Genomic DNA, 23,470 nt, shown 5'->3' on the forward strand with positions numbered 1-23,470 from the left:
TTACCGCTAAGCAGCTCCTAGGCGCTGCCAAGAAATGCATTGTGTACCGTGATGAAGGTGATGTGAAACGGAAGAACACGCTAATAATGAACTTCTTTTTTAAATTCTCAGCGCCATCTGTGAGAGGCTAGATATTATGTGAGTGGGTTGATTACGTGAGTAAACGCGGTAATCTAGATGCTGTTGACCCTCTAGGTGCTGCCACCCCGTCAAGGACACGGAGCGAAAGGCACTGCCGCTGCTATAAGTGGGAGTTGCTTTGATGCCGTGGCAATGGCAGGGTTGCAGAGGGGTGAAGCCTTGATGAAGCGCCGAGAGTATGCACAGCTGTGCTGCAGCGAGTCAGGGTGGAAGTGCTGCTCCAATTGCTCCATTCTGCTCCATCCTGCTCCAAAATGCAATATTGCTCCAAAACTGCTACAAACTGGCTGCCTTGCATCAGTGGCAAGGATATAACGCATTTTGCACTGGGCTTAATACAAATCAAATTTTCGTAAGGGAAGGATAATAGATATTTGTGCACTAGTAAATTTAGTATGAGCCACCGGCGGTTGGAGATAATTGCGGAAACAAATGCAGCACCTCCTCTCAGTCTTTTGAATCGCTGGTGGAGAGAAGCGAGATCAGCAAGCAAAGCAGGCAGCACAAATTATTGTGAGCCATTAGGAAGAAAGCTTGTCTGACTGCAAAAACTGCATGTGTTATTCCACCATTGAGCCTCTTTGTCACTGGCAAGCTTGACAGGCCTACGGCAGACAAAAAGACAAAACCATACTTGGAGTGTTATGGGTTGGTACGCCCAAGCTGTCACTCACTAGGAAGCTTTTAAGAGTGTTGGAAGGCATATGGGGCCTATCAACAAAATATTAAAAATGAGCCCAAGCATTGCTCAAGCAAAGAATGATCAACTATTGGCAGGAGGCAGTGAAGTAAAAAAGCTGTAGGATGTGTAGGATGGAAGGGCTACCCTTCAATGCCATCTATCTGTAGCCCAAAGCTGCTTCAAAATGCCCGAGCCTGCTTCCACTCCTGTAGACCTCCATCATATATACAAACGGACAAGACGATTGAGGTTGTGCTGCAATTGTCGTCGATCCCACGGTAGGCAAAAAGCACGGGAGTGGTACTGGCGCCAAGCTTTTTTAGGCGAGTTATTGCGGTCTGAAAGCGCCTTTTTGGCAGACGAAATATCCATGTGGACAGAAATTTATCATTGCAGGCATAGGACCAAAAGGAATCATGTAATACCTTATGTCTGGGGGCTTCGAGATGTATTCTAAATAAATAAAATAAAATAGATATAGGGAGCAGAAATGTCATGCCCATAAATCTGAATTGCAAGTTAGTATCGCTGCTACAGTGCATTGAAGTGGTAAACTCGACATTTGAATTTATTGAGTCAAAAGAGGTAAACGCATTAGGTCAGGCTAGATGTTCAGTTATAAAGCGTGCCAGCAAGCGTTACGTTTGGTGCTTGTCTGTTCCAAGTTTTTGCAAAGGTTAGCCTGTGTTATACATCTTTACATGCCTTGGCTATTTGTCATATCAGAGATGAGTTTGAAATTGGAAAGGCATTAAGCTTGCATAAAAAAGAATCAGATTGGAGATTTTGTGTTTCAGAAAACAAAAACTGCAATTATCAAAGGCATTTGACCCTGGAAACGTGCTCCAAAACATAATTCAAATGCTCCGAAACGCTCGTTTCGTTGCTCCAAAGCTTCTCCAAAATGGCTTCACTACTGCTCCCAAAGCTGCTCCAAAATGCTCGAGCCTGTTTCCACCCTTGAGTGACGCATGTCTCCACCTCTGCAGGGCCGCTCTTCAGCAATCCACAAGCACCATGGAGTGGTTTTCTGTGCTGGGAGTGCTAGGTTTGGGGTACCATGGCATATCAAGCATAAGCATCGTTTCATTGATATTGCCACGTTGTGATGTCAGCGCCGTTGGTAACAAATGAGGAGGCTTGAACTTCGCTTGAATAAGCTCTTTATTCGGCTAACTTGCACCCACAAAAGAACTAAGCAATCAACGGCGGCGATAGCAACATCTGTGCTTGGCGGTCGTCGAACAAAGAATGCAGTTTCACTCGTCAGCGTTCATTTCAAAGGCGGCGAAGAAAGCGGTGACTAGCATAGTCTGGAACTTTGCAGAACCACACGTGCATGGCCGGAATCTTTCAAGGTACACCTCAAAGCATCTTCTATGACAAAGGAAATGAAAAAGCCGCGTGAGCATGAACAAACAAAGAATACAGGAACTGATCTGTGTGCTAGAATCAGTGATATGGCCACATGCATGCGACTGTCGAAAAAGTACAAATAAAGACAAATATACCGGAAAATTAGGATTGAGCATTCCAGTAAAGCACTGAAAACCGTTGAATTAGCACGGATGGTGTAGGCTGCCGCTTCAAATAGTACAGTTAAATTTGCATTAGAAATTATGGAACCTCAAAAATTCTTGGAAATGTCTGGAAATTCGAATTAAGAAAGTTGGAAATAATGAGGTTTTACTGTCCTTTAACTCCAGTTTGTGCATGGTTAGTGCCTGTTCCGGTGTAGTCACATTCCTGCCACTTGTGCAACAGCATGATTTTCATTCCACAGGAGCAAGAGCTGGAGAAGCAGCGGCTGCTCTTCCAGCAGGCCCGTCTGGCCAGTCGAGGGGTGGCTGAGATGGCCCTGCTCTACATCTCTGCCTGCAAAGGTATTATTAGACCAAAAATTTCACCTGCCTTTGTGGCAGGCCCCATAGCAGTGCCAGAGGGGGTTCCTATGGCCATTGGGAGAATTCTTACGAGAGAGGAAGGGGGAGAGTTTGGTGGGAATGCATGACCAGGTGACCCAAAGGGTAGTTACCACGGAAGAGACTTGAATCTGCTGTGGTGGCCACTGCAGCTTCAGCAAGCAGATGATCAATGTTGGTGGCAGGCGAGGAGCACTGGCTGAGAGAGCTAAAGAAAAAGGGTGCTGTAAACTTTTAAGCCTTTATGCACATTTTGTCATCGTTCTGACATTCTTCACGGGGGTGCATCACAAGAAAATAACACCTCCGCCTTCATTTTGCATTATATAGCGACTTGATTGCTTTGATTGCTAACAAGTTGAGTAAACCTCTAGAAAGGAACTGAGAACCAGAGGAATGTTGCTTGAATCAAGGCATCGCCGAAGGTCTTTTAAGTGCCAAACGGAGCAGTGTTTCACCCCAACAGCTTCTAAAGCAATTGGGGGCCCTCCTCATCAAAGAGGTTTAGTTCAGTCAGTAGTCTAGAGTTCAGTGCAGTGAGCTTTGCGGTGTGTGCTGTCAGTCTTCCTCACCATTTTCAGTTTGTCAACAGAGTTCCCACAAGAGGCATGTTTTTGGCTGGCAGTTTGTCATGGTTTGAAGGCTGCGTGCAGTGCTGCTGTGGCTGGCATCATTCATTTTCTCTGTTGGTCTCTGGACTGTACAGCTTACAGAAAGGACAAAATTTTACGCAGAATAATTGTAGCACAGTATAGTTGAATACATTTTGTAAGGATCATCATCATCCGAACTATACTCACCGCAGGGCGAAGGCCTCTCCCATACTATTTCTCCAACTAACCCCTTCCTTTGCTAGCTGCCTCCTATTGACCCCTGCGAACTTCTTTACCTCATCAACCCCCCTAACCTTCTGTCGCCTCCTGCTATGCTTTCCTTCTCTTGGAATATAATTTGTTACCCTAAGCTACCATCGACTGTCCTCTCTTCACGCTCCATGCCCGGCCTATGTCCATTTCTTCTTGGTTTCTACTAGAATGTCATTAACATAAGTTATTTCTCTGACCCATTCTGCGCACTTCCTATCTCTTGACGTTACACCTACCATTTTTCGTTCCATGGCCCTCTACGTTCTCCTCAGCTTAAGTAGAGCCCTTTTCGTTGCCCTCCATGCTTCAGCCTCATAGGTCAGTACCGGTAGGACACAGCTGTTGTACACTTTATTCTTGAGTGATACCGGTAAGCTTCACCAGCGGTTAAATTACTAGCTTATAAAACATTAATTCGGCCAAAATTAGAGTATGCATCTGCCATCGGGGGCCCCGCTCAACTTAACCTAATTAAATCCATTGAACTTGCTCAAAACAGCGCCGTTTGATTCATCTACTCAAATTACTTTTACTCCACCAGTGTTACTTGTCTAAAAAATAATGCATGCCTACCTAACCTCCAGCGACGCCGTATTGTTGCAAGACTTTGTTCGTACTATAAAATGTTTCATAATTTTTCTTATAACTGTCCTATTCAGCCTGCTCATCGTTCGTCAGCCTGCCACCTGCTTGCACCGTTACCCATCTTCACTCCTTCTTTGTTCAAACAGCTCGTGACTGGAACAATCTTCCCACAAGTGCCATCCTTCATACAAGCCCGGACCATTTCAAGAAGCCATAGAGACATTGTTTTATTTACACCAGGTTGTTTGCTCACCCCTCATGTAAAGCTCTCACCCAAGGGCCCTTGAGGTATCCGAAATAAATAAATAAATAAATAATGAATGAGTACCTTCCAAATGCGCTCCATCCAAATCTCATTCTCCTAGCTATTTTCCTTTCGTGGTCTGAGTTTTTGGTCACTACCTGTCCTAGGTAGACATATTCGCCTACCACTTCCAATGCCTCGCTACATATTTTAAACTGCTGTTCCTTTCCCAGGCTGTTCAGCTTTATCTTAGTCTCCTGCATATTAATCTTTAGGCCTACCTTTCTGCTTTTCCTGTCTAGGTCATCAATTATTCCTTGCAATTCATCCCCTGAGTTACTTAACAAGGCAATGTCATCAGCGAATCGCAGATTACTGAGGTATTCTCCATCCACCCTTATCCCTAACTGCTCCCATTCCTAGTCTCTAAATACTGTCATGACGCTGAGGCTAAGTCAACCCGGCCTTCACTTGGTAGCGTGCAGAGACTCCGGGTTGATGAAGGATTGAATCTTCGAAGTTGGTAAAATATATACAAGCAGGTTTAATGGCACTTTGAAAAAAACTTATTTACATGAAAAAGAAGGGTATATCAGCAAAATGGCAAGCATTAAGAGTTCATAGCGAGAAGCGTCTGGATGAGCCGTTTACCCAAGGCTCAGAGCCTCATTTCGTGCTCTGCAACGTCCTTAAAACCCCCTATGTCCAGCCCCTCTCTGAAGATGCTGACCAACCAGTTCCAGGGCACGCTCCTCAGATATCAGCATCCAATCGAACACATCACTGCACTGATGGTCTGATGCACTGACTGGTCCGGTATTGTTTCGTTGGGCGTGGTCACTTGTTGGCGGGTAGAGCTTGGGAACGGTGAGGAGGTACATTTCTATTCTTCAGCAAAGATCCAATATGGTGGTTCCGGCAAGTAGATTTCCTTCTCAGAAACCCAAGTGCACGTGCGCGCCACATACTGCTCCCAGCATTGTAACCTTCTGACAATTGCAAATCTTTCCTGCATTCCCGGGAATTCCTCTAATGGCCATATTCGTCTTGTCCTGTACGTCAGCATACATGTCACCCTGTCGTCTCCTTTGGACAATAGGCATTCCTCACCTGACAAAAGCGCCTCTCGACGGGATCGAAGGTTGAAGAGTTGAACAAAGCACTTCCGGTTATTTCCCACAGGGCGACATTTCTTTGTACTTTTCTTGAGGTTCCCTTGACAGGGCCAATTTGGCATTTGCAGGGTCTCGACAAAGCAAAGCAGGCTCACACAAAAAGATTCATGGAAACAGGCTCACTTAGAGCCCTTGCACCAACAGCACATATCCACAGCACATACCTATGCCCACAGGCGAACAATAGTGCGCGCAAGTGCGGACTATGCACTGTCATAACAATACTTCCTCTAAGCAAGCTGTGAATAATACTGGGGAGATTGTGTCTCCTTGCCTAACACCTTTCTTTATGGGAATTTTGTTACTTTCTTTATGCAGACTTATGGTTACTGTGCAGCTATTAAAGATATCTTCCAGTGTTCTCACATAAGGCTTGCCTACACCCTGATTTCGCAATCCCTGCATGACTGCCGATGTTTCTACCAAGTCAAATGCCTTTTTGTAATCAATGAATGCTATGTATATGGGCTGGTTATATTCCGAGCATTTTTCTATCACCTGATTGATGGTATGGATATGATCGATAGTAGAGTACCGTTTCCGAAAACCTGCTTGATCCTTTGATTGATTGCAGTCTAAGGTGTCCTGATTCTATTAGCGATTACCTTACTAAATACCTTGTACGTAACAGACAGTAAGCTGATTGGTCTGTAATTTTTAAGGTCCTTAGAGTCCCCTTTCTTATGAGTTAAGATAATGTTAGCGTTCTTCCGTGATTTCGGTACCATCGATGACACCAGGCATTGCGTATACAGGATGGCCAATATTCAAAGCACGATATCTCCCCCGTGCTTCAATAAAACTGCAGTTTTCTGATCTTCCCCAGCTGCTTTCCCCCTTTTCATAGTTTCTAAAGCTTTCTTAATCTCATCCTTCGTCACTGGCGGAACATCTGACTGCTCTTCATTACTGCTAATCTCACTATTGTCCTTACTACTTTCGCTTCTGTGCAGATCAGCATAGCACTCCTCGGCTATTTTGAGTATCTTGTCCATACTATTCGTGATGACATTGCCTGCCTTGTCCTTCAGCGCATACATCTGATTTTTGTCTATGCCTCTTTTCTTCACCGCTTTAAGCCTGCCGCCGTTCTTTAGAGCATGCTCGATTTTTTCGTATTATACTTTTTCATGTCGGAATTTTAATAGCTCTGCCATTTCTGTCTAGTCTGTTGGGTTGGCGGCTTTCGTGCTTTTGCATTTCTTAATCAAATCTTTTATCTGCTTAAATGAATCTGGTATCCTCTCTAACTTTCCTCCCACCTACTTCTATCGTGCACTCAGTAATGATATCTCTGAAGGTATCATTCATCGCTTCTACATCCTCGATTAACGCTGAATATTGTTCAGTAGTGAGATCTCTCTTCCCGCTCACGCCTAATTCGTTGATGTTTCGTTTCCTCTTCAAATCTAGAGTAATCGGAGACCTGCATTGCACCTTTTGTATTACATGTACATCCTGTATAACACCAGGTTTAGAACATTCACAGTAATTGCTGGATAATGCACAAGTGATTAAGCGCGGCAGTTTTATGGACATACATTTGGAATAAGTGCAATACAGAATTCAATGCATACCACTTAGTGTACACTTTTCGCCTCAGATAACCATGGTACAGGGTTGCTTTTAGTTTCTACAGCGGAGAATTTGTGCCATCTCTAGGAGTGAATCTCTCTAAAGGTTAAGCCTTTTAAGATATTTTAATCTTTTGAGAGGAGTGTGAAGCAAGACTGGCAGCCTGTTTACTTTACAATGCATGGCCACGCATTCATATTCTTTAGGCAGTGCAGCCAATCGTTTCACTTATTTTTATTTTCGAATGGAGTCCTGCCATCGCTAGAGTGCCCGCGAGCACATGGCAGTGATTGGTGTAATAATCACTTTATTGATACTTGCTCCCATCAGGAAAGTCTGGATGGAGGAGCTCTCGTGTGCACATGACCTTGCATATATCTTTGCAAGCTACTACGCTGCTACTGGTCCATTTCTATGTGCAAACTCGTGCGTGGTTTCTCCTCCCTTCAGGCTGCCATGGGCCCATGGTGATTGAGACCCTGAAGCTGGGCATCTCCCTTCTCAAAGGGGGAAACCAGGAGGTCCAGATGGTGAGGCATCCAACTTTTTTTTTCGCTCAGGCAGTTGCGGTGCATGCTGTAAACCTCCTGGATCTCACGAAGCAACAGCATTAGCTTGGCTGATTCTATCCTATTGAGTAAAGCGGAAATTTGGGCGAGTTGGTAAATATTCATTTCACTCACACCACACCAAGACAGGACTAAAGACGAAGAATGAAACGGAGAATGAATTGAAGCTATTGCTTGTTTGTGTTTCATTCTCTGTATTTAGTCCTGTCCTGGTGCGTTGTGAGTTAAATGATTTTATCCAAGTGCCTGGGAATGGGGAAACATATTCTTTGAGTGGCTGCTGCACAGATTCACCCTAAAGCTAGCGCAGAGAAGAAAAGATTTTCAAAGACGAGCAAAAAGCAAGTGTCGTTGTTCCTCGTAGTCAGCTCATAAGCATAAGAAAAATGTGATAAATTGAAATAATGTTAATTGTAGACTTTCTTAATTTCAAATTGTCACTTTTGGAATACATGGGCAGCCTTTCAGTAGAAGAAAATGTAAGGAGTCTGTCAGTGTTTTTTCTTTTAGATAAAACTCCCATGTTGACTTGTTTGTACGTCATATCAAAATTTCACTCACAAGGTGCTAGTTTTGTCATACCTCACTGAAGATCGTGTAATGGTCATTAACATTCTAATTTTGTCTTCCCTGTCCTAATTTCAATTAATTACCTAAGAGAAGGATGGTATTTACTTCATCTGGGACACCGAATATGCTTTTCATTCAAGTCGATGCATTAGTACTACTAAATCATAGCCTAAGTAGGCCATATATCTGCTTTTGCAACCTGATTTGTGGTAGCACAAGGATCTTGTAGACAGCTGTGCAGGCAGTCAACACATGGCATGATAGGTTTTAAAGGCATGCGATAGAGAAAGGGCCTCGCGTCGCAGAAAAGCCAGTGTCTGCGTTGTTGTTCTCATCTGCTGTAACGCGAAAATTCACAGTGAATGAGAGTCTGAGGCAATGCAATAAAAGCATGCCTAAGAGGCAGATTATCGTGAGACTCAATCGGAGGCAAAGTGGTGGCGCAAGCGAGCTGAAGATGCATGCTGGCTACCGAGCTAGGGAGGCGGACGCCATGTGCCGGAACCGGGCTAAAGACGCTCAGTATGGAGTGATGGGAGTGGAGGCCATGCGTCGAAAACGGGCCAAACATCCCGAATACTGCATGGCAGAGATGGACATGAAACAAAAGTCACAGTGAGGACGCTCAACTGCGTACTCATGATGCCAGCGTCAGATGTCAACAGTGACAGGAATATGCGGAGTTGAGAGCCAGGGAACAAATGAGAATGCAATGCAAGCGGTAATGCTATCATGTACCACAATTAAATGCAGAGCTTAAGCGTCCTGCCAATGTTTCTCGGGATGTCACGTGAGGATTACGTCAACTTGTGGTTAGGTCAATGCTGGGTGGAGGGCTGGGGACTTCCATAACTATGAGGCATGACTCATAGTTATCATAGTGATAGTAATGAAGCTCTCATGTTTGAAAAATAGTAGTTACGCACCGCATTTATAATGCCAGTGTGTCAACATTGTGAAGCATTAAATGTCCAAAGCAGGAACCAGCCTGTATTTATATTAGGAAGTGCTGAAAGTTGGGCAAGTTGATGAAAGTTCATGATGAAAAATAGTGCTTGACCGTGTCATCGTTCCGTCCTTCGTGTACTTTTTGCGCTATTTTTTATTCTGGATTTATATTATGAAGTGCCAAATTTATTTTTTAGCTCCTCAACTTTTTCTGAAGATAGTTTCTTTCTGGTAAGCTTGCAAATGTTGAGAAATCAGACAGTTTAGCGTTGCCCACTTGATATCTGCCAGATGCCCAACCCTATTGCCCACCTTGCACTCTCAGTGTTTACCACCTCCCCTTGCAACTTAAGTTTGTGGCCGCTTTACAGTGACTGCTTTGGGAGGCTTTAAGGAGCATCTGAAGCATCTGGTTAGTTTCATTCATTTTATGCCGAGATGGCTGTGGAATCGATGCATGCTTTCATGTTTTTCACTCATTGGATGCATGGGGACATTTTGTGCAGATAGGCAGATATCTTCCAGACTAGCGCGTTGTTTGGTGCAGTGCCTCATGAGACAGGGAGCAAAAATTTAGGTCCAGTGCCCTACTTTTAATTTTTGAACACTGCAGCGCATGCTGAAGCACCTGAAGGAGAAGAAGGACGTTGGTTTCTTCACCTCCATCGCTGGCCTGATGAACTCGTGCAGGTGCGTGACATTCGTTGGCATGGTTTACTTAACACGTTGCTGGGCTAGTTGGTAAACCATGGTTTCGTTATTCAGCGCTGAATAACTTGTTAAAAACCTTTGCATGGAGTTGGCTATTCTTAAAATCCCACTGGCAACAGAAGGGCTGACCTCAATCTTCTGATGAGTGAGCCTCCTCCCTACGCAGTGTACTGGACCTGGATGCATTTGAGCGAACCCAGAAGGCCGAGGGTCTGGGTGTGGGCTCTGAGGGGACGGCAGGCGAGAAGAACATGCATGATGCTGACTTCACATGCGCCTTGTTCCGCTTCCTGCAACTTCTCTGTGAGGGCCACAACCTAGGTAAGGGTCTTCACGTGCCTCATCATTCTACAAACATGTGCATGCCTCATTAAGATAGCAGTTTCAGGTGTTTTGTGTGCTTGAATGGAGCAATGAAGTTAAGCAAAATGGGCAATTGATAGGTATTTCTCCACTAGTCACTTCATTGCAAGAATCCTTGAGCTAGCTTTACTAACAGATATCGGCGATTAAAAATGGTGCTCCTCCTCTCTCCCCCTCACTTCAACACTCTGAGACACCAGAAAATAAAACATTTAAGAGCGCTGCAGAATCTGCATTAGAGTAATGCGAAAGCACGGATGCTGCTGTTGGTTGCTTCTTGTTGGTCCTAGCTGCTTCATTCACTTCTTGTTTACCCATTTTAGTACTATTCGGTACTTTCAAATTGCGTGCCAATCCCTTCCTATGCCCTTTTTTGGCTCTACTTCCGGTTGCGTGACATCACATTCTTGACGTCAGCTTAACTGACTGATTTAATAAACTATTTTAGTATTTGATACGTTCAAATGTGGCACCAAGCTATTGGCTAATGAGACCATTTTCGCCTTTACTTATACATTTTGCCTCTAATTAATTACCTAATTAACTTATTTGCCTAATTATTTTTCAGACACAGCAAGACGTCACCCTCTATCGATTGACACTACTCATTAACCTCTACCTCTTCTCAATTACTCACAACTGCTGCGGACAACTTTTAAATTTTTTGCCTGTAAATAATTACCGAATTAACTTATTGGCCTAATTATCTCTTCAGACACAACATTATGTCGCTTTGACACTACTCATTAACCTCTATTAGTTCTCCATTACGCACACGATTTTGCTGATGTGGTCTGCAGATAGAAATCTCTGAACATGGCGAAATAATGTTTTCGCATTAAAAAGTCTATGAAATTATCATCTGCTGACGCTCGGTTCACAGACTTCTGTTTTCTCGGGTGTGGATTTTCTCTCTTCTACAGTTTTTTTACCTTTCAGAATTGTGTGTGACAGCATGCATGCATGCAGGTGGGCAGGCTGCTGTTGACATCAGGGATTGCCGCAGGGAAGTTCCCTTCGTTTCCCATTGAGCTGAAAATAGCATGTACTCCTGCTGAGCACAGCTTTCCAAGGAAACCCTTTCTTCCGTGTCTGTAGCGTTGGTACCATCTTCTGTAGTTTCACCAATGGTGGCTGGTTTCCTTGCCAAGTTGGCATGACTGCCAGCAATGAATTTGCACAGATTCTGGCAGATAAGTGTGCGAGTTGCACGTGTACAAAAATGTCATCGTTGTTTTAGCCAGAACGACCGCTTTCACGGTGGTCGGCAGAGGCATCTTTTAAGTTTGAGTGCACAACAAACGGAATGTGCGTATCATCAGCATGAGCATAGATTGATCATGGATCTCTACAAAGTTTGAATCTGATTCCTCAAGTGAGCATGAATTACTCCTCTGGGTGTCTTGAGGATCACATCGTTTAGGAAGTGCCAAGTCATTGCTTGTGCACGTGTTTTAGCTCATGTGTACATACATTCTCCAAGGCAAAATCGATGACACAAAACAGCAGCAGAGCAGCTTGGCACATGCTGCTCCACATGCTGCTCCACAGCAGCAGAGCAGCTTGGCACATGCTGCTCCACAGCGCAGGGTGTCACTGCTTTCCACGGCTACACGCGAGAATCATGCATGGAAGAGAGCATGTGAGTGGCTATGCTAGAGAGGCAGTGGAGCAACGTTTTCGAAATGTGCTTTCAGTGTAACAAGCAGTTAGCCAGCTGTTTGCGTAGATGTTTCCTATATGTGTTGCCAGACGAAAGAGACGTGTTTCCAGAGAGCACTTGTTGATGCCGTGTGAGAGGGTCGCCAAAAATACACGAACACACTGGTGGCGGATAGAGCTGACCACCTGTTTTCGCAGTGACTTGATTATTAGCAGAGAAATCTCGATTTGCAGCACAGTGCTGTGATAAACTTAGGCCAAAAATGAGCCCTGTTGGGAATCGCTCGCACATACCGAGTTGCTGGTATTAGTTTTTACTCACATGCAGTTGCAGTAGCTGTCGCCGCTCGGATCACCCAGTCAGCTTGTACTCTAGCCCTGCTGCTGAGAATATTTATGAAATAATGCTGAAGTGCCATGCATGAACTGAGTGCTAATTCCAAAGCACTGTCAGCCATGTCTTTGATGCGATACTAGCAAGGCCTCTGTGGCACACTCGCTGCATCTTTGCAGTATGATGTACATTCACAAATGATCCGTGCTGCTAAAGCTGCACTGGTCCAGCTCATACGCTTTTTGCAGTCCACAGACACATTCTTGGCTAACGATGCGAAGCAAGGCCACCAAGCTCAGAGTTTCTCACTGGCTTACGCAGTATGAGCTTTCTCAGCTACCGCAAGTGTGGCCATGATCGATGCTGTGGCCATCGGGGATGAATGGCAGCCGTAGTTGTGACACATGATCTAAAGGAGAGTTAGTTGAAAACCACCACCGTGCACAGACAATTGACCCACCAATTTCAAAAAAACATGTTTTAAAAATTAATAATAATTGGCTAGCTCCATTCAAGGCGTTATACTTTGGGCGAAAATGCACATTGATAAGTGGCCTTTGAAGGCATTTTATGCTCTTTTTAAAGCATAATTTGTTTCACTCAGCTTCATTATGATTGGGTTTCACAATGCAACAAAAGGCCGCTCCTGAAGCTGGCCTTTTGCAGTTATTCTAGGAACTAAATGTTGTATTGGTTTCACCGCGCTAACACATTGAACGACAGAAACCAATATGAATAACCAACTAGGCCCAATTCTCGCCATTTTAGCACTAAATGTTGCACACATATATATCCAGTTTTCAGATATTCTCGATAATCTGTACTGGTTGGACTGCTTTTATACAGCTGCAGTTGAGCCTTATATAGCACATGCCTTGAATAGTTTGCTTGCTCAAAAATATACTTTTTAATTTCCTTTCATTTCCTTCCTATTATTTCAGAGTTTCAGAACTACCTGAGGACCCAAGCTGGCAACACAACCACTGTGAACGTTGTCATCAGTACTGTGGATTACTTGCTTAGGCTGCAGGTATGCATACTATATATGCAGTTTTCTGATAAATGCTGCGCTGCTTAGTTGTACATGAACAAAAGAACTAGACAAACGCTGAGGTTTGAGGTTTAACCTCAGCGTTTGTCCAGTTCCTTTGTCCGTGTACAACTAAACAGCGCAGAATTTATGAGAAGATGTTCCAACTAGCCCAGTCCCAAGCACTTCTTAAATATATACAGTAGCCAACCAATTTTTTGGACTCGAATACTAATTCAAAAGTGTGTTATTTCAGACTTCATTCAAGAGCTGTCATGCACTCCATCAAACTTGCATGCTATTTTGGACTGCATTGAAAAACTCTCACGCATCCCATAGAGCGCATATTTTCACGGCGTATACTTTGGACTCTGGGGAGCCCTAAAGTTCAATTTTTCAAACTAAAACTGGTGCTAAGAATACTATGGAGGTAGTTTTTCTTTCCTAGGCCCTCTTTTCAACATTATATAGCTGTGAGTGGGCATAGTTGTTGCAGTTGATTCTTCTCGACTGAGAACATAGCCACCTTGAATTTAAACACAGTCATTTCATTTCATTTCATTTATATTTAAAGGCCCGATGAGGGGAATTACATAAGGGGTGGGTTACAAATATTTTTGGCAAGTGCTTAACACAATGAAAATTGACTGTGACGATTGTAGGCTAAGTTTGAGGAGCGCATGTGGGCAGCAGTATCACTGGGTTCGTTCTAGTCTGCACATACACACGTACACAATACGGGCACATGGTCGAGAAACTTGAAAAGGATGACGATTTCCGATTAGCTATGTGGGCTTATGGGACAATGTAAGGTGTGGCCTTTTTTTGTGAAATTTGTGAACTTGCGTTCAAACAGATTTAGTTCCTTGGCTACCTATGGTGAGAGAATGACACCTTTAAAGAAAAGGAAAATGAAAGAAGTCCAGAAAGAACAAGCTGGTGCACCCAATGTCTTAGTGCCCAGCCATGCAAGCGCCTCTGGACTGCGCATAGCAACACACAGAATGCCTTGCCTCCCTTAATTCTCAGGAAACTCGTATGCTTCCCTGTAAGAATTCCTTCCCACAAGATAGGTTCACTGACTGGGGAGGTGGATATTTTGATATTTTGTTCATTTGTATTGTTCCAACCTACTTGCCCCCCTCTCCCCCCCCCCCGCCCTCGTACTCTGTAGGCACCATTGACAGAGTCACCATGGTGATTACGAAGGCTCGTTTTAGCCAAAGGGCCTGTGTGGTGCTTTTTTTTAACCTTTTTTTTACCAGTAAAACATTTTCACGCTGTTCACCTTTTATGAGAATTTAGCCTCGCTGTGGTGGTGCAGTGGCTAGGGCACTCAACTACTGTGCCCAAGGTTGTGGGATTGAATCCCGGCTGTGGCGGCTACTTTTCATTGGAGGCGAAAAGCAAGGCGCCCGTGTGTTGTGCGATGTCAGTGCACATTAAAGAACCTCTCGTTGAAATTTTCAGAGCCCTCTACTATGGCATCTCTCATAGCCCGAGCTTTCGTGGTGTCTCCTTCTCTTCTTTCCCTGCCTCTAGCGCTAGTTACCATGTGCATTGAATCTAAAGATCAGCAACTAGCCCAACTGCCCGCTTTAAACTGAAGATTTGTCTCAGCAGAGTTTTTCTTAATGGGCATCTATTGTAGTGACATTTCTCAGGGGCTCTGTGGTATCTCTATATTGTCTTTTTTTTCCTTGGGCAGAGAGAGATGAAAGCCCAGATACATATGGGGTTCTTGAGGCTGAACTGTTTTGGAGCCCCTGGCTTATTATTTGGTGCCTTGCCACCAGTGCTGTTAGGAAGAAACCTTTCTGGCAGTGTTTTGCAGTCGAGCTGCTTTCCGAGCAGCGTACAGAGAGAGCAATCCCCTGATTCTTCTTCATATCTGTTCCAGGAGTCAATCATGGATTTCTACTGGCACTACTCGAGCAAGGAAGTCATTGACCAGCCGGTGAGCCAGATACTCCTGCATACTGGTGGTCTCTTTTTTTGTCCTGCATTAATTTAACTCTCATGGAACGGAATTTGTGAATAGAGTGTCAGTGGTTTTTCAAGAACATGTCAGCAGCCATGCCTTTGTGCACCTCTCATGAATGAACAGGGCAAGGACAACTTCTGCCGGGCCATCACAGTTGCCAAGCAGGTGTTCAACACCCTCACCGAGTTCATTCAGGTGAGCCTGCAAAGTGGTATGCTCTTCCTTCTGTCATGCTTGGGGAAGAAGAGGGGAGAGAATAGTCGCCATCTCCACTGGGCAGTGTTGGTGACACCATTGCGGTATGTGCACACCTTACACTACTCTGACTGGTAGTGGTGCAGTGGAATAGGCAGTGCTGGCTGCTATTCCTGCCTGCATAACTGCCCGTTCTGAACATCTGCCAAATGATTTTTTTAGATTTGATGATCTTGAGTTTTTTAATATCTGATCACTTGTTTTGAGTTTTTCTGTAGTGCTGTGCAAGCATGAAAAGCATTTCGTTTGCTGATTTTTGATCAAACTGTCCTGAACCTTCAATTGCTTATCAGTATAACCTTGAGCAGAGGTGGTTAAGGGGAAGGCATTGTCTTTGCTGATAGCAACTAAGCAGTGCTCAGTCAAAGCATTGGTTAATAATTCGCAAACACTACTGCAGAAGGCCTTGACATAATTTGTCTGGAGCTTCCTGGGGCAAGTTGCCATTTTTTTCTTACTGGTTGACTTTTCCTCCTGCTTGTGCTTGCACGAAATGGAGTGGATTGCATCATATGATGCAATAGTGCGAGGGGTGCTCTTTGAAACATACAATTTTGGCACTTCAGTAACTATGTGGTTTTGTGTTTTAGCCACACAGTGCTTAAGTACAGTAAACTTCCTTTAAGATCAACTCCGAGGGTCCACGTAAATCATTTGTCTTATCTGGTATGCTTCTGAAAATGATGTTTGAGGATGCAGCGTGTGTTCAGATATGAGAACAAATGAATGAAATGCGCATTTATTGTGCTACTGATTGGTCACATTGCATTAGTGAGGTATCAGGCACTGTTGACTGTTACCCAGTCTAGTCTGCCATGAAAATCGACTGGCCGTTACAAATGCAGACACCTCATTTAACTTTTCACTGTGTTTTTCAGTGCCCTCACCTTGTTTAAAAAACTGCACTAAAGTGTCCAAGCAGGCGTCAGCTTGATCGCTGGTGCATGGACAGCATCCATGCTGTCATCATCTACTAGGCCGTTCCAGTTTGTCAACCCTACATGTTTCATCAATGCTGATATAGGCACTTATATATACCCTTACTGCTCAGTGTAGAAACAATGCTTCCCTCATTCAACTTCTCAATACAGTCCACACTCATAGAATCGCACCACATGGCAGGAGGTATTGGCAATTGTGGCATCATTAACTTGCTCCCATGCACTTGTCAGTAGGTCGACAGCACTGAGCAGGTCCACTGTATACTTTTTACTGCTCTCCATGCAAATTAGCATCCTTTGCAGCAGACAGCGATGATAGTGCCTCTTCAAGCTGCTGACCTCTCCCTAACTTTAGGCTGCAGCTTTGTCCTTGTGTTTACTGGTAGGAACTCCAGACGGAAGGCAGAAAGTCTGGCGAAGTCTGGTTCTGAAAGAGAACATTTCTTTTCTTTCTCTGGAAATGGTGATCCATCTATTGAAGCCATTGCTCAAAAAGCGTCTGCTTTAAAATTAGCCGTGTACATGACCGGCAGCATTTTTACATTTTTAAAACAGTGTGGGGCTTTGACTACCTTATCATGAGCAACGTTAGTTTATCAGTCCCAGTCATATTTGTGCCTGCCCACGAGGACCACTACCCGAAGCTTGCTGCGCTTGTCCGCACGCAGTTATCACCAGCAGATGCGCGGGTTTTGTTTGTAAGCAGCTGGTAAAAAAGGGCAGTTTCATCCGCATCGTATATCCCTTTCAGCGGCAGTTCGTGCAGTTGCACACATCAAATTTGGCGTCATTCTGAGCTCCTGCCCTTGTTTCAAATGGCCTGCAAGTTAGTCACCTTTTAAACAGACAACTAGCGCCATCTAGTACATACACCTCTAAGCAGAAGCGCAAACAAACAGTCAATATAGCTGCCTCCACCTGCTAGGGACCTGCGCACGAGTGTATTGCAAACCTTTTTCTTTTTTTGGGGCGTAACATGTCATGATAGAAATGACATTCATATCAGCTTAACAATTAGAGGAGCGATGACAGGTTCATTCTATGTATTGTAGTTTTATACTTTTGTGAATAATATACAAGTCTGTGATCATGCTTGCAAAGTTTTAGTGCCTAGCACACGAAGTATATTGCAAAAAACACGATACAAATCGGAATCTAGAAGCTCCTCCCACCCAGAGCGACCGCCATTTTGAAATATGCAATTACATGCTCGCCATTTGCCGAACGTTGCACAAGCACTGCACCAACACCAGTCCCACTCACATCAGTGTGGACTTTCGTCAGAGCGGAGGGGTTGAAGTGCCATAGAATTAGATGTGATGTAAGCAGAAACTTCAGCTGGTGGAAAGACGCATCACAATCTGAGGTCCAGTCGAAAGGGACGTCTTTTTGTAGAAGGGACATCAGAGAGTAAGCGACATCGGCAAATCTTGGGAGAAATCGTCGAAAGTAGGAGCACAGCCCGAGAAAACTGCGGAGCTCCTTTTGATTCTGGGGTCGTTCAAATGCTGCAACTGCGGCAGTCTTTGTGGATCTGGCTGAACTCCATCGCGGTTGACGAGATGTCCGAGTACCAGCACTTGATGCTCACCAAAACAGCACTTCTTAGAATTCAGGACAAGGCCAGCCTTCTGCAGGCAATCTAAAACAATAGTGAGTCGCGTGTTATGTTCAGTAAAAGTCTGGCCAAAAATAACGTCCCACTTGAGGCCACAAAATACTGTGTCCATAAATCTTTCAAAAGTGGCCAGCGCATTACATAGGCTGAAGGGCATCACATTGAATTAAAATAGGCCGTCCGGCGTAACAAATGCAGTTTTTCTTTGTCAGCGGTCCATTGGAATCTGCCGATACCCCGATCGTAAATCAACCGAAGAGAAATAAGATGCAGAGAAAAGGCAATCTAAGGCATCATCGATGCGCACGAGCGGATACACATCCTTTTTAGTGATGGAGTTGAGGCAACGTAGTCGATGCAGAACCTCCATGTTTCGTCCTTTTTTTTTACCAATATCGCGGGAGCAGCCCAAGGACGGTCTGGAGAATTCCTGAATTCCGCCCTTTTTCAACATGTCTTTAACTTGTTTGGTGATCACCTTGCGCTCTGACGGCGACACACTGTATGGCTTTTGGCGGATCGGATAGGCAGATCCTGTGGCGTGCGCACGACAGCAGAAAACGTTGAGAGCCATTGGATTGCCCAAAATCAAAGATGGACACGTGCTGGGGCAAGAGGTTCTGCCAAAATCTGTAGTTGTGAGGTGTTCAATGATGCGCTGATCATCGGAAGAAGCATCTTGACAGCAGATGAGTTAGTAGTGGAGTTATCAAGGGAAGGAGTAACGAGAGTCGCATAATTTGGTATAGCTGCGCTACATGAAGCTAGTTTCAAGCCCGCTGGAAAAACAACCGGTTCCGATGAGAAATTTATAGGATGGATGGATGGAATATAGGAGCGTCCCCTTTGAAACGGGGTGGTAGCAGTAGCTATCATGCTCATTTTTCTCTCCATATCTTAATTATTGATTTAGATTGGTTAACTAAACCATCATTCTATTTATTAAATTTTTGTTTCTACATTACTAACATTATGTCACTTCCCTGCTTTTAAGCCACCAATCTTCCAGTCGTTTTTTGCTAGTTTCCACCGCCGGTTTATTCACCCGGCCACTGATATCTTTAAACCCCAGAGCTTCAGGAACAGTGATTGTGCCTGCATCAACTTCCGGATGGATACCATTACATTCGAGTATAATATGGTCAACTGTTTCACTGGAGTTTCCACATACAGCACATGCGTCATCTCCATTGTTAAATTTCTTTTTGTAGCTGCGTGTTCAAAGGCACCCTGATCTAGCTCCAAAAAGTAGGGCACTGCCTCTTGAGTTATCAAAGAAATCTTACTTCCTGATCTGCATTTTCCACTTTCGGTATAATTCCACACTCTGTTTCTTTTCCATCGAATTTATCCAATTTTTACCTTCTGTGTTTTTCACCTGTTGCTTAATGCTCTTTATTTCTCTGTCTTTGTGACTAGCATACTTACTAGTTTCCTAGTTCTTTTCCTCCATTGTGAGTCAACGCTTTTTAAGTACAGGTATTTAAATACTTTAGCTGCCCATCTGTTACTGTCCAATTTCCTCAGGCGTTCCTCATATAGTATTTTACTCTGAGCTTCCCGTACTTCGAAAGATGCCCAGCCCATATCTCCCTGTACCGCCTCATTTGTGGTTTTGCCGTGGGCACCTAGTGCTAATCGTCCAACGGATCTTTGATTTATTTCTAATGTCGACTGTACTTGTGATTTTAGGCACAAAACCGCATTTCCGAAAGTAAGTCCGGGCACCATAATTCCTTTCCAAATACCCCTCAAAACCTCATACCTATTGTATCCCCACAATGCCTTATGCTTCATTATCCCGGCATTCCTTCGCCCTTTGGCCTTAAGTGATTGCTCATGCTTTCCAATGTATGCCAATCCTTCGTTTACCCATACCCCCAGATATTTATATTCTGCTACTCTAGGTATTTCATGGCCTTGTACTTTAAGACCCTAATCAGTTGAGCCGATGAAAATCATCAGACCCGACTTAAAGGCCCACTGTCCACCCTCCGGTCGAAAATATTTTCTTCCCCGGTGACTGTGAGACTTCGCCCCTGGAACGCAAGGCCACAAAATGTTTTTGAAAAGAGTAACTAATAACGCAGTTACAGCCACCTCAATCACCCGATTCTATCCTGCCTCTCTCCTTCCGTTCCCTCGCAAAGGTTTTTCACTCTCCTGCCCGAGGTCGTCTAGCCTCCGCAATACAAATTCCCCTTCCTCCTCCGCGTTTGGCGGCAGGTGGGGCGTGGCTCTCCGCAAGCGCGAAAAAAAAAAAAAAAACGGTCGAGGGAGCGCGCGCCGCTGGATTCAGTCTGGCCGTGGCGAGGGAAAAGCGCGCTGCGAGCGGTAGACACCCATCCTTCTCCCGTCAGTCAGCTAGACGGACCAATGGACATCGTTCCCGATACGTACGTTGTTATCGGGGCCCGTCGGGCCAGCGCAGGGAGCGGTGAAGCTGGCTTCTCAAAGGAGAGCATGAGGGAGCTTTGAATTGTATTTTCGATGCTTTGCGGCGCGCGTGTCGCTGTAGAATTTTGCACAGACTATCTCCGGTACCTGATCGAAACACTGGGCTCCTTTGCTTAAAAGGTCCTTCCCTGGACAGTGGCCCTTTAACTGCGCTGAAACTGAAGCCTAGAGCGTCCCCTTCATCTCCGCAATACTTAACTAGAACAAAAGGGTGGCTTTTTGGGCTTGTTGGTGCGTGAACATAGCGAGACTGTAGCGCAAAGCAGACAGGACACATGAGAAGAACGAACAACACGAGTGCTACAGAGACAGGTTCCAGAAACTAGAGTTTGCAATACTTCCAGACTCTCAGCTAGCAGCACAATATCGTCTGCATACATCAAACCGGGGAGGCGCTGCTCTACCGCCTTTCCACCTAATCTATATGACAGGTTAAAACTTAGGTTACTGTCTTGTATCCTCCGTTCCAGGTTTATCATATAAAGCATGAACAGCACCGGTGATAGAGGACAGCCTTGTCTTAATCCTTTGCATACTTTGACATCTTCCGTACTTCTTATCCCTTCCCACGTAATTTCTGCTTTGTTACCCAGTATATTTCCTGTACGAACTCTATTATCTCATAACCGATACCTTCTTCTTTAAATATGTTCCACAGGAGTTCCCTGCTTACGCAGTCGTACGCCCCGTTTATGTCCAGGAAGGCCAAATACAAAGGTCTATTTTCCACTCTAGATATTTCGATGCATTGGGTAAGCACGAACAGGCTATCATCTAAGCGCCTACCATTTCTAAAGACGTTATGAAGTTCTCCGAGTATCTTGTTACTTTCTACCCATGCTTGCACCTTTAATTTCACCGCCTGCATGGCTAACCTATACTTTACAGATGTTATGGTAATCGGCCTGTAGGATTTTATGTGAATCCTGCCTCCTTTCCCTTTATAAATCAAATTCATTTTACTCTGCCGCCAGTTGTCCTGAATTTGCTTATTCGTTATGACTGTTTCGAGAGCTTTTAACAACGTTTTTTTACTTTTTGGAACGAGTTCATTAATCAGCTTGATCGGAATTCCACCTATTCCTGTAGATGTGTTTTTTCTGCCTTTTTCTAGTTTAGAGTGGTCAGTTCTAAGCTGCTTTGTATTCTGCTACCTTGTGTTGCTTCCTGATTTGCGGAGAATACCCTATTGTCGTTCTTAAATGACTCGGCTATAACTGATGTAATGTAGTTCACTGCGTCGTCTCCCTTTAAACAATCTCCCTCGTTATCTTGAATCCGATCCTGCTTTCTTGTGATTCTTCTTCCCTAGCCAGGTTATATGGTTCCAGAATTTTCTTGCTCCGCCTCTAGAGACATCGTTTATGTCAGCCATCCAGCGATCGGTGGACTGTCTTATTCTACTTTGGACGAGGGCCTGCACCTGAAGTTTCTTTTGTCGATATGATTCCCATTTTTGGTCGATTCCCTCCTGAGATACCTGCGCTTTCTTTGCCATTCGGTGTTCCCTTGAAGCAGCCCGTCGTTGTTCAATAGCTTCCCTGATTTCCCTATTCCACCAGCTCCGTGGCTTCCTCTTTCCATTCCAGCGGTTTGCTACTTTAACCGCCTGAATTTTCCTCCTTGTGAGTAGTTCTACCTGTTCATAATCCCAGTCTTCCATAGGGCTTTTCTCTATTGCTTCCTCTATGTCTACTGCTATCTGCGCTATTTGATCGTCGTTTAATTTTTCGTTTATGTTTTGTCTAGGTTTCATTTCTCTTTTCATCAAGGGCCCCATCTGCAGACTAATACGTTTATGATCACTTCCCAGACTACCCTCCCCTTCTTCGTCTATTTCCATTTTTGTGACCTTGCTATAAATTTCCTGCGACATTAGACAGTGGTCGTCTGCCTGTTGCGGAATTCGCACGTGATTTGGCATTCACATTTTGTTTTTCTATTTACTATAACTAGATCGTGTCACTCACAGAAATCTAGCATTAGCTTCCCGTCACAATCCGTGTATCCATCCAGATCGTCGAGGTGGCCGTTCATGTCCCCCAGCAGAATAATATTGGCCCCGTTTCCAAACTGGCTTATATCGACACTCAGACATTCAACAAGATCCCTGTTTTCTTGCCTGCATTGATGTCCTGTTCCTAAATAAACTACCCCTAGCCATGTCCTTATGCCGGCAAAATTGTTCCTGAAACCCAGATATGCTGTTTAATTTAAGATGATTTAATTCTTTGCCAATTTGTTCCCTGTTGTATCAACATACCTACCCCTCCACCCTTTTTTTCCGTTCTCGTTCTGTTGCACCCTTCCCAGATGTAGCCTTCTATAAACGGCGGATCTTTTAGATCCCTGAGATGAGTCTGGCAAAGAGCGTACACACCTATTTTGTCATGCTTCAACTGCTGTTCTATCTCTAGCCATTTCGCTCTTTTTCTACCTCCTTGCATGCTTATGTAGCTGAACCTAGTGTTATATTTCTTTTTTGTATTTTTCTTTCTCGAGCCACTCTTTGCCATTTTTGGGGGCTCAGCCTCCATTATTACACATTCTTCTGCTTCACTTCTAACTACCTTTGTGTACGGAGTCCTCGCGGACCCCCTAAAAAAAGCTACAGCCCTGCCTGCCAGGCGCCAGCCGATCTCTGCTCCCACCCTGCTGTTAAAATGAATGCCATCTCGCTGAAAAGCCCTACCAAAACCTGCTTTATGTACCTCCCTGTTTACCTCAACCACTTCAAAACGCTTCTCCAGGCTTAACTTTCTTATGTCTTGATTAACTGTCACCACGTCCTTTTCCATCTTTCTGTTCAATTCTAGCACCTCTGGTACTGTGCATATA

General features: G+C 44.4%; 1 protein-coding gene across 1 annotated transcript in view; it reads left to right on the forward strand.

Moving 5' to 3' along the window:
- Nucleotides 1–23,470, forward strand: part of RyR (Ryanodine receptor) — a 1,181,579-nt gene that overhangs the window by 948,546 nt on the left and 209,563 nt on the right. Inside the window, exons 93-99 of the mRNA XM_084584752.1 lie at nucleotides 2,607–2,706; nucleotides 7,641–7,720; nucleotides 9,891–9,967; nucleotides 10,155–10,309; nucleotides 13,289–13,377; nucleotides 15,278–15,334; nucleotides 15,485–15,556. Of these exons, the coding sequence (XP_084440878.1) occupies nucleotides 2,607–2,706; nucleotides 7,641–7,720; nucleotides 9,891–9,967; nucleotides 10,155–10,309; nucleotides 13,289–13,377; nucleotides 15,278–15,334; nucleotides 15,485–15,556 (630 nt within the window). The remainder of the gene's footprint in view (nucleotides 1–2,606; nucleotides 2,707–7,640; nucleotides 7,721–9,890; nucleotides 9,968–10,154; nucleotides 10,310–13,288; nucleotides 13,378–15,277; nucleotides 15,335–15,484; nucleotides 15,557–23,470) is intronic.

The sequence above is a fragment of the Amblyomma maculatum genome, chromosome 11 (genome assembly GCF_055883805.1).
Source record: "Amblyomma maculatum isolate TAMU_Amacu chromosome 11, ASM5588380v1, whole genome shotgun sequence".
Lineage (NCBI taxonomy): Eukaryota > Metazoa > Arthropoda > Arachnida > Ixodida > Ixodidae > Amblyomma > Amblyomma maculatum.